This window comes from Belonocnema kinseyi, chromosome 1 (genome assembly GCF_010883055.1).
Source record: "Belonocnema kinseyi isolate 2016_QV_RU_SX_M_011 chromosome 1, B_treatae_v1, whole genome shotgun sequence".
NCBI lineage: Eukaryota > Metazoa > Arthropoda > Insecta > Hymenoptera > Cynipidae > Belonocnema > Belonocnema kinseyi.
In genome coordinates this window covers 170,267,611-170,282,748 of record NC_046657.1, presented here as the reverse complement: position 1 = coordinate 170,282,748, position 15,138 = coordinate 170,267,611, and the positions used below count along the sequence as shown (strand labels likewise).

General features: G+C 25.7%; 1 protein-coding gene across 3 annotated transcripts in view; it reads right to left on the bottom strand.

Annotated features, from left to right (window-relative positions):
- LOC117173340 (PTB domain-containing engulfment adapter protein 1-like) overlaps nt 1-15,138 on the bottom strand; it is a 155,527-nt gene that overhangs the window by 14,944 nt on the left and 125,445 nt on the right. For all 3 annotated transcript variants that reach the window (XM_033361954.1, XM_033361875.1, XM_033362030.1), the window contains one exon: nt 8,722-8,904. In XM_033361954.1, coding sequence (XP_033217845.1) covers nt 8,722-8,904 — 183 coding nt within the window. The remainder of the gene's footprint in view (nt 1-8,721; nt 8,905-15,138) is intronic.

Here is a 15,138-nt window from a genome sequence, read left to right as displayed (position 1 = left end):
TTTAATAACATTGGTTCATTAATTTTTAATTCTTTAAACAAATTGAATTTGTGTAAATAATTTTTTTGAAAATTCCCTTATTCCTAAAAATGATTACTATTTGTCTAGTGGATTATTCATCAACATTATTTCATTTTTTCAATTATTTAAACAAATGGAATTTGTTTAAATAACTTCGTTTCGATTTTTTAAAATGAAAATTACTACTGTGGGTTTAGTGGAAAATCTATCAGTAATAATTAATTACTGATTATTAATTATTTAATAATAATTAGTTTATCAGTAATTCTTAAGTAATGATCTGTATTAAAAAAAATTAATCAAACAATGTTGATAAATATTCTACTGAAGAAATATTAATAATTTTTAATAAAAAAAATTATTTAAGCAAATTCCGTTTGTTTAAATAATTGAAAATTAATTAACTAATGTTAATAAATATTCCACTGGACCAATAGTGATAATAAAAAAAAAGTTTAAATAATTAAAAATTGATTAACTAATGATAATGAATATTTCACTAGACCAATAATAATAATTTTAAGTACAAAAAGATGAGAATACAGTTCTCAAAACGATGATTTCATAAAGAATTGACACTTTTATTTTTAAGGGTAGTTTTCAGGTACTCGTGGGAGTGTACATGTGAAAATTCAAGTCCAGCCCAGCACATGATAAAATAAAAAAAAAAATAGGATTTTTTTTTTCGGATTTGGTATAAAATGGGGGGGGGGGTCGTTGCCCTCTAGCATGCAAACCAATTTTGCCATACATTTCTGGACCACCCTACCACACACCCAAACTTCTTACATAAAGTTAAATATTTTACACTCCAAATTTATAAATTATTTTCACTTAGAATTCCCCCATATTACACACGATTTTAAGGGATTTGGAATAACGATAATGGCATTTAAAAGAGTTTCATGGATTTTAATATATTTCAAGGGGTTTAAAGATATTCAGAAAGATTAACCCGGATTAAAAAATTTCCAATGAATTTGAAAGGGATTTCAAAGATTTTAATCGACTTTTAGGAATTTTATGGCATTTTTATGGGATTTTAAAGACCTGAAAATATTTTAATGGATTTCATTATATTTCAAGCGTTTTCAATAGATTATGAAAGATTCGTACGGATCTAGAAAACTTTAATTAATTTTAAAGTGATTTCAAGAGATCTCGTAAGATTTCGAAATATTTCGTTGTATTTCAAGGATTTTAACCGACTTTTAGAGATTTTAAGGTATTGTTATGGAATTATTAAGATGTGAAAGAATTTAAAGGGATTTCATAAGATTTAAAAATATTTGAAGGGTCTTAAAAGAATTTAAAAGAATTTCAAGAGATTCCGAAGTATTTTCAACCATTTTTAAGGATTTCAGGGGATTTTAATCGGATTTTAAATATTTTTTAGAATTTCCGAATATTACAAAGGATTTGAAGGGATTTAGAATGATTGTAATGACTTTTAAAAAGATTTTAATATCTTTTAAGTGATTTCAAGTAATTCGGTAAGATTCGCACGGATTTTAAAAATTTCAATGAATTTTAAAGGGATTTCAAAGATTTCAAGAGATCTCGGAAGACTTCGAAATATTTCACGGAGTTTCAAGGATTTTAACCTTTTTTAAGGGATTTTAAGATATTTTTATGGGATTTTTAAGATGTGAAAGGACTTGAATGGATTTTATAAGATTTCAAAAGGTTTTAAAAGATTCAACAGAATTTCCGAATAATAAAAAGAATTTTTAGGGATTTTGATTAATTTTAATTGTTTTTAAATGATTTTAATGGATTTCATTATATTTCGAGCGTTTTCAAGTGATTCGGAAAGATTCGCGCGGATTTAAAAGACTTTAATGAATTTTAAAGGTATTTCAAGAGGTCTCGTAAGATTTCAAAATATTTCATAAAATGTCAAGGATTTTAACCGGATTTTAAAGATTTTAAGGCATTTTATGGAATTTTTAAGATGTGAAAGGATTTGAAAGGAAACTCATAAGATTTAAAATTATTTTAATGAGTTTCAAAAGATTTCTAGCGATACCGAAGTATTTTTAACAATTTTGAAGGATTTCAGGGGATTTTAACTGGATTTCGAAGATTTAAAAACATTTAAAGAGATATTATAATATTCAAAGCACTTCACGTGCTTTCAAACGACTTTAAGAAATTTCAACGGATTTTGAGAGATTTCAAAACATTACAAAGAATATCCAAGATTTTGTTTAGAAATTCGTAAAGTTTGAAAAGATTTCAAAACATTTAGTAGAATTTCCAAACATTAAAAAGGATTTTAAGGGATTTCAATTAATTTTAATGGCTTTTAAAAGATTTTAATCCAATTGATTATCTTTTAAGCATTTACGAGAGATTCCGAAAGATACGCACAGATTAAAAAAATGTTAATGAATTTTAAAGGGATTTCAAGGGATCTTGTAAGATTTCGAAATATTTCACGACATTTCAAGGATTTTAACCATTTTTTTTTTAATTTTAATATACAATTTTTTGAGACTTTGAAGATTTGTAAAAATTTGAAGGGATTTTATTAGATTTCAAACGATTAAAAAAAATGTAACAGAATTTCTGGATATTTCAAAAGATTTTTACGGCTATTCTGTTTAATTTCAATGGCCTTTTAAATATTTTAATGGATTTTAATGCATTTAACAGGACTTCAAAACATTCGGAAATACTTGTACGTATTTAAAAAATTTCAATGGATTTTCAAAGGATCTCGCGAGGTTTCGAAACATTTAACAGAATTTCAAGAATTTTAACAGTTTTTTTTAGTGATTTTCAGGCATTTTTGGAGGATTTTTAAGATGTGAAAGGTTTTGAAGGGATTTCATCAATTTTAAAACAATTTTAAAGCATTTTCAAGAGATTCTAAAAGATCCATCGGATTAAAAAAAACTTAAATAAATTTTTAAGTGATTTCAAGGGTTCTCATAATTTCGAAATATTTCAAAGATTTTAACCAATCTGCATGTATTTTAATATACTCTTTTTTTTAGATTTTTAAGGGGCTTTATAAAATTTGAAACCATTTCAAAATATTTAACAGAATTTCAGGATATTTCAAAGAATTTCCGGGGATTTTGTTTCATTTTAATGGATTTTAGAAGAGTTTAATAAATTTTGAAATGTTTTAAGGGATTTCAAGAGAATCATAAAGATGTACCCGGACTTTTAAGATTTCAATTATTTTCAAGGGGAATTTAAAGATTCCAAGGGATCTCTCTCAGGGTTTCGACATATTTCACGGAATTTAACAATTTTTAACCGCTTTCTAGGGATTTTAGAAATTTTTTTAAGATTTTGAAGATGTGAAAGGGTTTAAAGGGATTTCATAAGATTTCAAAAGATTTTACTGGCTTTTAAGGCATTTCAAGAAATTTTAATCAATATAAAAGATCACAAAGAGTTTCAGTAAATATTCTGCGGTCAAAATAATGCGATGAAAAATTACTATTGTTGCGTTATTTAAATAATAATATATAATATGTATTATATATAATATTCAATAATAATCAAATAATTATTTTAATATTTCAAAAAATTCTATACTATATCTAAGTATTTTAGAAGATTTCTTAAGTACAGACTTTAAAATATTTTAATGCATTTTAATATATTTTATGGGGATTTCAAAAATTCAAATGGATCTCGTAATATTTCGAAATATTTTACAGTATTTCAAGGATTTAAACAGATTTTCAGACATTTTAAATATGCATAAAACGAGTTTAAAAGATTTGAATGATTTCAAGGGGGTTTTAATGTCCTTTAAAAAAATGATTGGATTTCAATACTTGTCAAGGAATTTCAAGAGATTCGAAAAGATTCCCACGAATTTGGAAATTTTCAATGAATTATCAGCGAATTTCAAACATTTCAAAGGATTAGTTAAAATTTCGAAACTTTCCATGGAATTTCAAGGATTTTAACAAATTTTAAGATATTTTAAGGATTTGATAATATTTTAAAAGATTTTAATGGATTTTAGGATATTTCAAAGGGTTTGCGATAATTTCACGGGATTTTAAGAAATTAAAAAATATTCTGAAGTATATGCATAGATTTTAGAGAATTTCGTAAGATTTCAAAAGCTTTAATAGAGTTTCAAAGTGTTTCCTAACATTGTAACGGATTCTAAGGGATTTTTAGGAATTTTAATGGCCTTTGAAATATTTTAATGGATTTTCATACATTTTAAAGAAAGAAATTTTATGAGATTTACACAGTTTTTAAAGGATTTTAAGGAATTTACAACGATTTCTGAATAATTTTAATGGAATTGTAAGAGATTATTTATATAAAATGTTCATGAATTTCATAGGATTTCGAAGAAAATTCACACATAAGTTGTCAAATTTTACAGGATGTACCAAATTTTCAAAAGAATTCAAGGAATTTCAAAGGCTTTCAAAGATTGGAATTTCAAGAAATTTAATTAAAGGTGTACACCAGATTTCAATACTCGTTAACTCCTCAATTCTATATTAAATTTATTGGACGTGTGTAATATGAAATATTTCGTAATAAAGAAGAAATCAGACCAATAATGACACAATGTGTATAATATTATATCAAGTAATTTCGACAGCTGAAAAATTTGTTAATTAGCACTTTTAAACAAATAATTCGAAAGAGGAAACTCATGTGAACTCCCCCCCCCCCCCCCCCCCCCCCCCCTTCAAGCAAGAATTTGTAATTCGACTTTAATAAACCATTTGAAACTCCATTATTGAACCAATTTGTAAATATTATGTTTAAACATATTTGAAACAATAATTAATAATTTCGAATTGAAAGTGTCAGAAATTAAGAAAAAAAATTTATATATGGAACGATTTTGGACAATTTTTTTTAAAAAGGAGTTGAATTGTCTAATAATTATAAGGAAATTAAATCATTTAAAATTCAGGGAAATTGAAATGTTATGGTTTATAATTAAAAACTTTCAAAATTAATTAATTAAAGATTAAAAACTTTTGAATGTGAATAATTTTAAATTCAAAGCGATTAAAATGTGACAATTTGCAATTTAAAAGTAAATAGAATCTTTCAAATGGAAGGCTTCTGAAAATCTAGAACTTTAAATTGCTATTAAATAAGAAAATTCTAATTTGAAATTAAAGCTGATTGAACAAATTGGTTTAAAATCAAAAAATGAATTGAATTATTCTAAAAAAACTTTCAAAATAAATAGTAATTTTAAATGGAAAAAAATAAAAAATACTGACTCCGGAACCTTTAAACTTAAACGAAAAGGGAACTTAATTCAAAACGTTAAGAATAAACAAAAAGCGTTTAGTATGACAACTCAGAACTCTAAAATTGTAACCCATTAAAATTACCGAAATTATTCCATTACTGGTGTATCTATTTCAGATATTTAAATATTTATATTTATTATTTTAAACTGAATTTTTAATTTTTTTCATTTCAAATCTTCATTCAGAATTATTATTAATTCTTGAAATTTATCAATAAAATATTTTCCAGCTTAAAATGGTTATTTTTAAATCTTCAACTAATAATCGGGCAATTTTCTGATATTAAATAGAAAATTAAAAAATTCTAAAACATTACAACACGATAATGCTGTAATAGGATTCCCATTTTTAAAATGGTGCTATTTTAAGCTTTTCAATTCGAAATTGCTTTATATTTGCATATAAAATTATTAAATTAAAAACTGACCATCAAGGATTTTATCATGCAATTTTGAAACATTTAATAGCAGAATGGTCCTGACATTCTGAATATTTTAATTTGAAACTATAATGTTGTGAAACTTTACATTTGAGACCTAAAATCTAAAAGATTAAACTGTTTTAGAATTTCAAATTCAAAAAAATTATTTTCAATTAAAGTTATAAAAATTATAAAGAACAAAAATGAAGTTTTCCCAATAATTATCCCAGTTGAAAATTTTGTTGAGATTTTATAGATTAAAAGAGTATAGGATTACATAAGATTACAAGAGATTACATGGAATTACGCAAGATTAAAAATGCGATTACACAAGATTACATAATTTGAGTTTGATTACACAAAATTATACAAGATTACATAGGACGAAGGATTAAACGTGATTAAAGTTGGAAAAAGTAACTGAAAAAAGAGATCTAAAAATGACTAATAATATAAGGAAATATGATTACAAAAATGTAAAGATTTAATCTTGAAATTAATGCAGAAATATAATTGATATTTAACATTTTTGTCAAATTTATTGTCGTACCAAAAATTAGGTATCTGGAAAATAATTGTCTATGATTTTAAGAATGTACACGTATCATCAGTATCATATATCATCAGTCATTTATTATGAAACCATAAAATAGAATTTTGTATGAAATAAATTTCAGATTTACGAAAAAATAATTATTTTAACAACATTTTCTGTAATTGAATTGATTCTTACGGTCACTTTTTACCAATTTTTAAAAAATGGTTGAATTTTAATATAACACTGATTATTTCGGGAAAAAAATTCTTTACAATCCTATTGCTTACAATTTTGAAAAAAGTCAATAATCTTCAAACAGACTATTTTTTAAAAAATTCTTTCTTTAAAAAAAATGTTTTACCAATTTCAGCCATAAAAAATTCTGGAAATTCTTAAAATAAATATTTTTTTTTATTTGAAATGGAGTTATTGGTAATATTTTGATTCTTGAAATCACAGAGAAATTATTTTTTTAAAGACTAAAAATCCCGAAAAACAAAATTCTCGACACTGAAACATTCGATATAATAAAATTCATGACTTATAAAATTCCCGAGTAGTAAAATTTTTGAATAATAAAATTTCTGAAATGGAAAATTTCCGAATAATAAAATTCCCCAACTATAACATTTCCGAATAATAAATATCGAGAATTGGAGAATTCTCGAACAGTTTATAATATAACCGAATTTGAAAATTTCCAAATAATAAAGTTCCCGACTTATAACATTCCCAAATAATAAAATTCCCGAACCGTTTATAATATTACCGAATTTGAAAATTTCCGACAGAAAATTGCGTATTATAAAATATCCGAACTAGAATATTCCCGAATTTAAAGAATTAAATTTTTGCTATAAATATTATTTATTTATTAAAAATACAATAAAAAAATATTTTCATAGAAAATGTAATGTTTACAGTTTCTGAAATTATTGCTGGATTACAAAAAAAATAATTAAAAAAATTTTTCATACAGAAATATATTTTTTTCAATCATTTTTATTTTAAATTCAAAGAATAATTTTAGAAACTTTAAAATTTAAAAAAATTTCTTATACAAATATTTAATTATTGAATTTTTAATTATTTAATAATACTTATAAAAAATCTAATTCTTTAATTGCGGGCATTTTCTAGTTCGGATATTTTATAATTTGGGAATTTTCTAATTCGGTTATATTATAAAATGTTCAAGAATTTTATTATTCTGGAAGTTAATCAGTCGCGAATTTTCTAATCCAGGAATTTACATTACTGGGAATTTACAGTACCGGGAATTTTACAGTGCAGGGAATTTTACAGTAACGGGAATTTTACAGTACCGGGAATTTTATTTTTCGGGATTTTTCAGTCGTCCCAACTATTTTAACATATACATATATACTTACTCGATTGAGCAAACAATTAAGTTTAAATTTCATTTTTATTCTTAGGAAACGAAAAATTGGTACTTAAATATTGTTAAATATTCTTTTTCCTTGAAAAATTCAAATATCATCAAAAACTGAACGTTCTTACTTAACCCATTGAGTCCTGACTAGACACATTTTTAAGATTTTTTGGGATTTCTTCAAGAAAAAATCAAGAATACCTACTTCCGACGTAAAATTGTTCTTACTTTCGATTTATGTAGTTAGATTTTCTCAATAATTCATATTTGATAATTTATATTAGCGTTTTTCACAAAAAACACGAATTTTCGAATGAAACAAATTTTTCATTTGTAATTTTCCGATCGAAATCGTCGATAGACTTTTTTGATTTATGCATTAAAAGTATCCATGGACTCTAACCTTCAAAATGTAGTGTTGGATTTTTTCAAATTAAACATGGCCGCATTCAATATGGCGGCTTAAAATCATTAATTTTTTATTTTTACGGTACTTTTTAATGCACTGGTAATTTTTTTTCAATTTTAATAAAAATTAGTATACGGTTTTTTTTTGGTCGCTGATTATGAGTCTGCTATCAAATTTTCAAAATTCAAAATGATAGATCCAATATGGCTGCCGAAAATTTCGAAAACTATTCAATTTTCATAAAAATTTGTATGGAGGGATTTTTTTTATTGCTGTACAAATAAAAAAAATCTGCCGACGATTTTGATCTGAAAATTACAAATATAAAATTTTTTTCATTCGAAAATTGGCGTTTTTTGTTAAAAAAACAAATACAAGTTATCAAATATGCATTTTTCTTAGAAATTCTATCTGCATAAATCGAAAGTTCAAACAACTTTAAGTCGGAAATAGGTAACCCCGATTTTTTCTATGACCGATTTCATAGTTAACAGAGCCGTTGAAAAAAATCTTAAAAATGTGTCTCGTCAGGACTTAATGGGTTAAGGAAAGTTTTTTTAAAAATAAGTTAAACATTTTTCTAAATGTTGAAAAAGTCAAATTTTTAATTTTTTGCGGGAATATGAGGCTGAGAAAGGTTGGCTAAGAATAATATTGATTTTGAATGCAAACCTTTGCAGAAGTTTTAGTTTTTGGTTCTTGAATGGCCACTCCATCTATACTAATGGTGAGTTCGACTTTTGGGGTTTTGGTCCCTTCGCTCTTTCTAATTTGTTGGTTGAATTTGAGCTTACAAATTGCGTCCTTAACGACATCAATACCCTTGGGCTGATCTACTTCAGTGCTGCCCAAGTACTGTAAACCGTAATAGCATAATTAATAATGTCGTCCTGGGAATAGCTGCTCGGTTCAAAGAACAGGAAAAACGTCATTAAGAAACTAAGGCGAGCACCTCAATTTTCAGGATTTCCTTACCTCACACAAAAGGAGGTCAAATAAAAAAAAATTTAAATTACTTCCATAAATACAACTAGGCCAAGAAAAAAAAATTACATAAAGGCGTCAAATATTCTAGATAAATATGCACAAAAATAGAAGATAGGTAACGGAACCAATTTTCGAGGAGGAACCTTCGAATTATAAAAATTTAAGTGTTAGTGAAAAAATAGTGAAGATAGAAAAAATTGTATCTTCAATCTCAGTCAATAGGATCCTCCTCCGATCTGTTAACACAAGTTTGCGAATCATTTTAGAAAATTTCGATTTTATTTCCATGTTGAGGTATTTTAACAATTTTAAAATGAATGCTGTTTTAATTAAGAATAAAATCTAATCCGAAAAATCAAAAACTCTGTACTATAATATAATTGAATTGAATTTGCTACAAATTAATTTTCAATTTACTTGAATTTTCAAACAAAAAAGATTAATTTTTTAAACGAGAAGTTTAGTTTTCGAACAAAAAGATCAATTTTCTACTATTATAATTTTACTACTATTCTAATATTCAGTCAAAAAAAGAATTAATTTTTAACATAACAGATCAATTTTCATCTAAAATGATGAATTTAACTGAAATAGATGAATTTTATTTTAAACCAAAAAGTTGAATATTTAACAAAAGAGTACCTTTCAACCAAGTAATTTTATTTTCAAACAAAAAGATGAACTGTGAACTAAAATTATGAGTATTTAAATGTAATACTTGAATTTTCAATTAAAAGGATGAATTTCCAAACAAGAAGATTATTTTTCTACCAAAAAGACGATTTTTCACCAAAGCACATGAATTTTTAATTAAAAACGATCAATTTTCAGTCAAATAGTTGAACTTTTAGGTAAAAAATGCAGTTTTTAACAAAAAATGGAATAGTTAAATTTTCAATTAAAAAATTAATTTTCCATTTTAAAAAAATCCAACTAAAATTACAAATCTTTAACTGGAACAGTTAAATTTTAACCGTTAATTTTAAACCAAGTAGATTCATTTTCAACAAAAAAAACGAATTTTCAAGTAAAAAAGATCATTTTTCAACTCAAAATTGAATAGTTATATTTATAGTAAAAAAAATAAAGCTCAAATAAATAGATGATTTTTTAACTGAAATGATGGAATATTCAATTGAAATAATTACATTTTCATTTTGAAAAAAAAATTTTTAACAAAAAAAAATGCTAACAAAATATTTGAAGTTTTAACTAAAATAGTTAAATTTACAGTAAAAAAAGAAATAATTTGCAGCCAGGAAAAATAGAATTTGCAGAAAAATAGCTCATTTTTCCACCAAAGTGATGAATTTTCAAATAAAATGGTGAATCCTCAACTGGAATAGTTGAATTATAAACCAAATATATGAATTTTTATTTAAAAATATAAATCTTTAATAAAAAAATTTAATTTTGACCAAAGAATTTATCTTTCAATTAATTAAATTATCATCATTCCAAAAAAGATAAATTCTGAGCGAAAAATGTAGTAGTTGATATTTTAACAACAAATTTAATTTTCAATCGAAAACATTTAAATTTAAAGAAAAATACTGCTTTACAAAATGATTTAAATTTTCAAGCAAAAAGATGAATTTTCAACCAAGAAGATAAAATCAATTTAAAAAAAGAAATTTCTTCAAGAAAATAGTTAAATACAGTGATATAAAGTTAGTTTTGCAAATGAAAGATCAGTTTTATTTAATTTTATATTGCAATTTGAACAAAAGTAAGCACGCTATTGTAAAAATTCCCTGACATTTCCAGATTTTTACAGGTACATTCCATTTTTTTTAAATTACATAAAAAGTTCAAGTTTAAATACTGGGTTATGAATTACTTATTAGTCAGCGAAGTTAAAATCATTGTATGCAATAATTATACTGAAAAATATTGATTCAAGATATACATTATTATAAGCAGGTATTCAGAATAGTTTTATGGGAAAAATACAATACATTTAAAAAAGTCAAAACATTCCTGTATCCAAAAGAATGAGCTATTAAGCTATTTTAAATTAATAAAATAAATTTCTGGAAATTCGGAGATAAGACTTTTTTATTTTAGGGTGAAATTTGTTTAAAGGTAAATATTAGATTTGTAATTAAAAATCATCAAACTAATTTTCTTTAAAAACAGAAGTTTATAATAAAACCTTACAAAAGTATTCAAATATTTATGTATATTTATTTTAATGAATTTTATTTTCCCAAAATTTGATCAAAGAAACTATATAAAAATACTTTTCATTACATATTTCTACAAGAGTCAATTTAAATTAATGTTCTAGTATGATAAATTAAAATTTTTTTAAATTTAAATTTAAATTGTTTTGTTCTGGTTATACAAGATCTCTTTTACGAATTTGGTATTTCTTTTCCTTCTTTTACATATACCTTCTCCTAAATATTATATTTTTGGTTGAAAAATGTATTATTTGTTTAAAGACTAAAAAAATTGGTTAAAAAGTCATCCTTTTTGGTCGCAAATAATATTGTTTTGTTAAAAATGAATTTCGTCTTGAAAATTCGCCTTTTTGGTTAAAAATTTTTTTTGTAAGTAGAAATCTCATTTTGTTTTGGGTAAAAAAGCAACGGTTTGGTTGAAAAATAATGTTCTTTTGGTAAGGATTCAACTGTTTTTTATTTTAAATAAAAATACTTTTTGGTTGAAACATCTACTATTACGTTATTCAATGATTTTTTTGTGTGAAAACTAATCTATTTGCTTGAACTACTTTCTTAAAATATCACTTTTTTGTTAAAAATTATTTTTTTTTTGTTAAAAATTATATTGTTTTTGGTTGAAAAATTATTTTGTTAACTGAAAATTTAACTATCCCAATTGAAAATTCATAATATTAGTTCAAAATATTCGCTTCTTTGGTTTGGAGTTTAACGAGTTTGTTAAAAATTAATTTTTTTAAATTCAACTATTTAGGAAAAAGATGAACTTTTTTGTTAAAAATTTTTTTCTTTGGGTGAAAATCCATTTCTTTGGTTGAAACTTAAGTATTTTATAGCAAATTAATATTTGTGAGTTGAAAATTCAACTGTTTCACCAAAAATTCGTCTTCCGGATTGCAAGTTCAACAACTTGTCTAAACTAATTTTTGTTTCTTGCCTAAAAAATCTTTATTTGTTGAGAATTGATCCGTTTTGTTAAAAAAAATTATCACTGTAGTTGAAAATATGATTATTTTGTTGAAAGTTTAATTATTTTGTCGCAAATTAGTTTGTTTCTTTTTGGTTCATATCGACTGTTTTTGGTTGAAGTTTAATATTTCTTGTTGACAAGGTTTCATGTCCGTTATAAGTTTCTAGCATATTCTGGAGAACGTCACAAAATAATTCTATTCATAAATAATTTTGAATTTGATTACGCAAATTCGTCTCTCATAATTGAGCAGTATTACTTTGTGAAGTTATCCAGAATATTCGAGAAACTTAGCACCGACACGAACCCCTTCAGCTGTGGAATGGTCTCAATGTCGGTAAGGTAGAAATCTTGGATAAGAAGATAATGGCCCCTAACGTCAAAAATACATTAAAATATCCTAGATTGAACAACAGTATAAAATTGTTCCTTATTTGTAAATGGAAAATTCTTTTGATTGGAGATGAAAGCTTACTGAACCGCGTTTTGTCCTCGTGATACTTCAGGTCAATAGTCAAGGTAATATCCAAGAGAGAAGTAGTCGGATGAGTTTCTATGTCAGAGAACACAATTGGCTTTCTGCCCGGGATAGTATCGTTTCTGAAATTATTTTTTATTTATATTGTTTAAAGAAGGATTCCCTTGTTCCCGTTTAATGCAAATTATTATTATCTTGATTTTTTTTCTTCTTCGTACCGGCAATCACAAAGTAAAGTGGGACAGTTGAACAAAGGCGAAATGAGATGGGAAAATAAAAACAAACGTAAGTTTGTAACTCAAAGTTGCAGTCTCAGCGATAAATTTATTTTATAACTCTCAGGGTTCGAGAAGAGAAAAGCAAAACACGTGTCACTTTAATATTCCAGTCGTAAGAGTGGAAGATTTATTGAAACACTTTTGCAAAATAAATTTTTAATTATAATTAATGTCAATTTTTACTTTTAACATTTCAGATTATAATTTTCAAAATAGGAGAATTTCAGAACGTGCAAAATTGAATAATTTCAAATTATAATTCTGAAAATTTACGATTTAAGATTCAAATAAATGAAAAATGTATTATAAATTAAAAGCGTTCAATGCTGAATCATTAAAAATGAAAAACTTTTGAATTTAAATAATTTTCAATTCGAAGCGATTACAAATTAAAAATTTAAACATGGAAACTAAATATAACATTCCAATGATTCTAAAGTTCTAAAATTTTAAATTCTTATTACATACAAAAAATGTAATTTAACATTAAGAATGATTACATTAAATTTACTAGCATGAAAAATCAATTCGCTGTCATTTTCACCGTTTAAAAATGACCTTTAAAATTTAATTACCATAGGAAAAGGTTTTAAATGATGTAATTTGAAAATAATAACTTTTTATGATTTGGTGTGAAAAAATTTAACAAATATAAATTGTTTAAAGAATTGAAAAACATCTTCAACCAAAAATATTCCTACCAAGGTTTCATTAAGTGTGTCATCAAATCGAAAAAATATTAACTCTTCATATGATTTGGAATGATTACAAAAATTGAAATAAACATAAATGGTTTAAACAGTTGAAGCATGTCTTAAACGAAAAATATTATTCTCAGTATTCACTTACTGTGTTATTAATCCAAGAAATACTAACTTTTCATGATTGACAAGAAAAATAAGAATTTAAAAAAATTACTATTTAAATTATTTGCAAACATACCACTTACAGAATAAAAAAAAATGTATGCCGAGATCATCACAAAAAATATCTTCATATCATGAATTTTACATGAAACTGCTATTTTTCATTTCTCTGGACACTTTCTGCAATACAGTTAGACCACCCTAGCCTACACGTTCTCAAGTAGTCCGGCTATTCGTATCAAAAAAGTTTGAAATTTCTCTTTTTCTTAGAGCTGTTGAATTCAAATTCTAAACTACAAATTCAATTACCTCATTTTCCTCAATAAATACTAGAATTGCGCCTTTTTTGTCAGACACTTAAGACCTTCTGTTTTGAATCAAGTCTCTATTTCGAGTGAAAAAATGATGAATTAAAATACTTTTGTGTAAAACTACCAATGTTAAAACTGTGGTAAAAGGCAGATATAAAAAGACTCTTTCTGGCATCTGCGCGTGCGCAGTATGAGTCACATTACTTTTTCTAGACAAAGAGATGAAATGTTATCAGGAGAATTAGGGGAAACAAAGGGAGGGGATAGAGAAATAAGGGTAAATGAAGAGTGAGGAGAGTTTAAGAAAATGTGGAAAGGGGAAGTAGGGTAAATGGGGAAGTGAAGTAGGGACGGGGGGGGGAGTAGAGAAATTCGAAGAAATTTGGAAGGAGAAGTAAGGGGATAATAAGTAGGAGGAAAAGGAAAAGAGTGGAAATAAGGAAGGAGAAGTATGTGAAGTGAGAGGAAATAGCTGAAATATTTTATGGCGAATTACGGGAAGTAAAGGGAGGGAGAGTAGGGAAGTGCGGAAGAATTAGAAGGGGAAATAAGGGGAGGAGAATAAGACAAAGTAGGGAAACTGAGGAGAGGATAAGTAGGGAAATAAGGAGAGAGTTGTAGGGAAATAAGGGTGAATAAGGAATAGGGGAGTGAAAGGAAATATGGAGAGGAGAATAAGGCGAAGTAGGAGAAGTGAGGAGAGGGTAATTAGGGGAATAAGAGGAGGGGGTGTAGGGAAATAAGGGTAAATAAGGAATAAGGAAGTGAGAGGATATATGGGGAGGGGAAGTAGCGAAAATAAGATAGTGTATTAGAGGAAGTGAGAGGAAATCATGGAAGGGAAAGTAAGGTAAGTGAGGGAAAGGAAAATAAAGAAGTGAGGAGAAATTACTGAATGAGAAATAAGTGGAGGAGAATTAGGTGAAATAGAGTAAATGAGAGGGATAAATGGTAGAAGGGGAAGTTAGGGGAGGGAAATTAGGGAAGCGAGGAAAATTGGGAGGGGGGGGGGG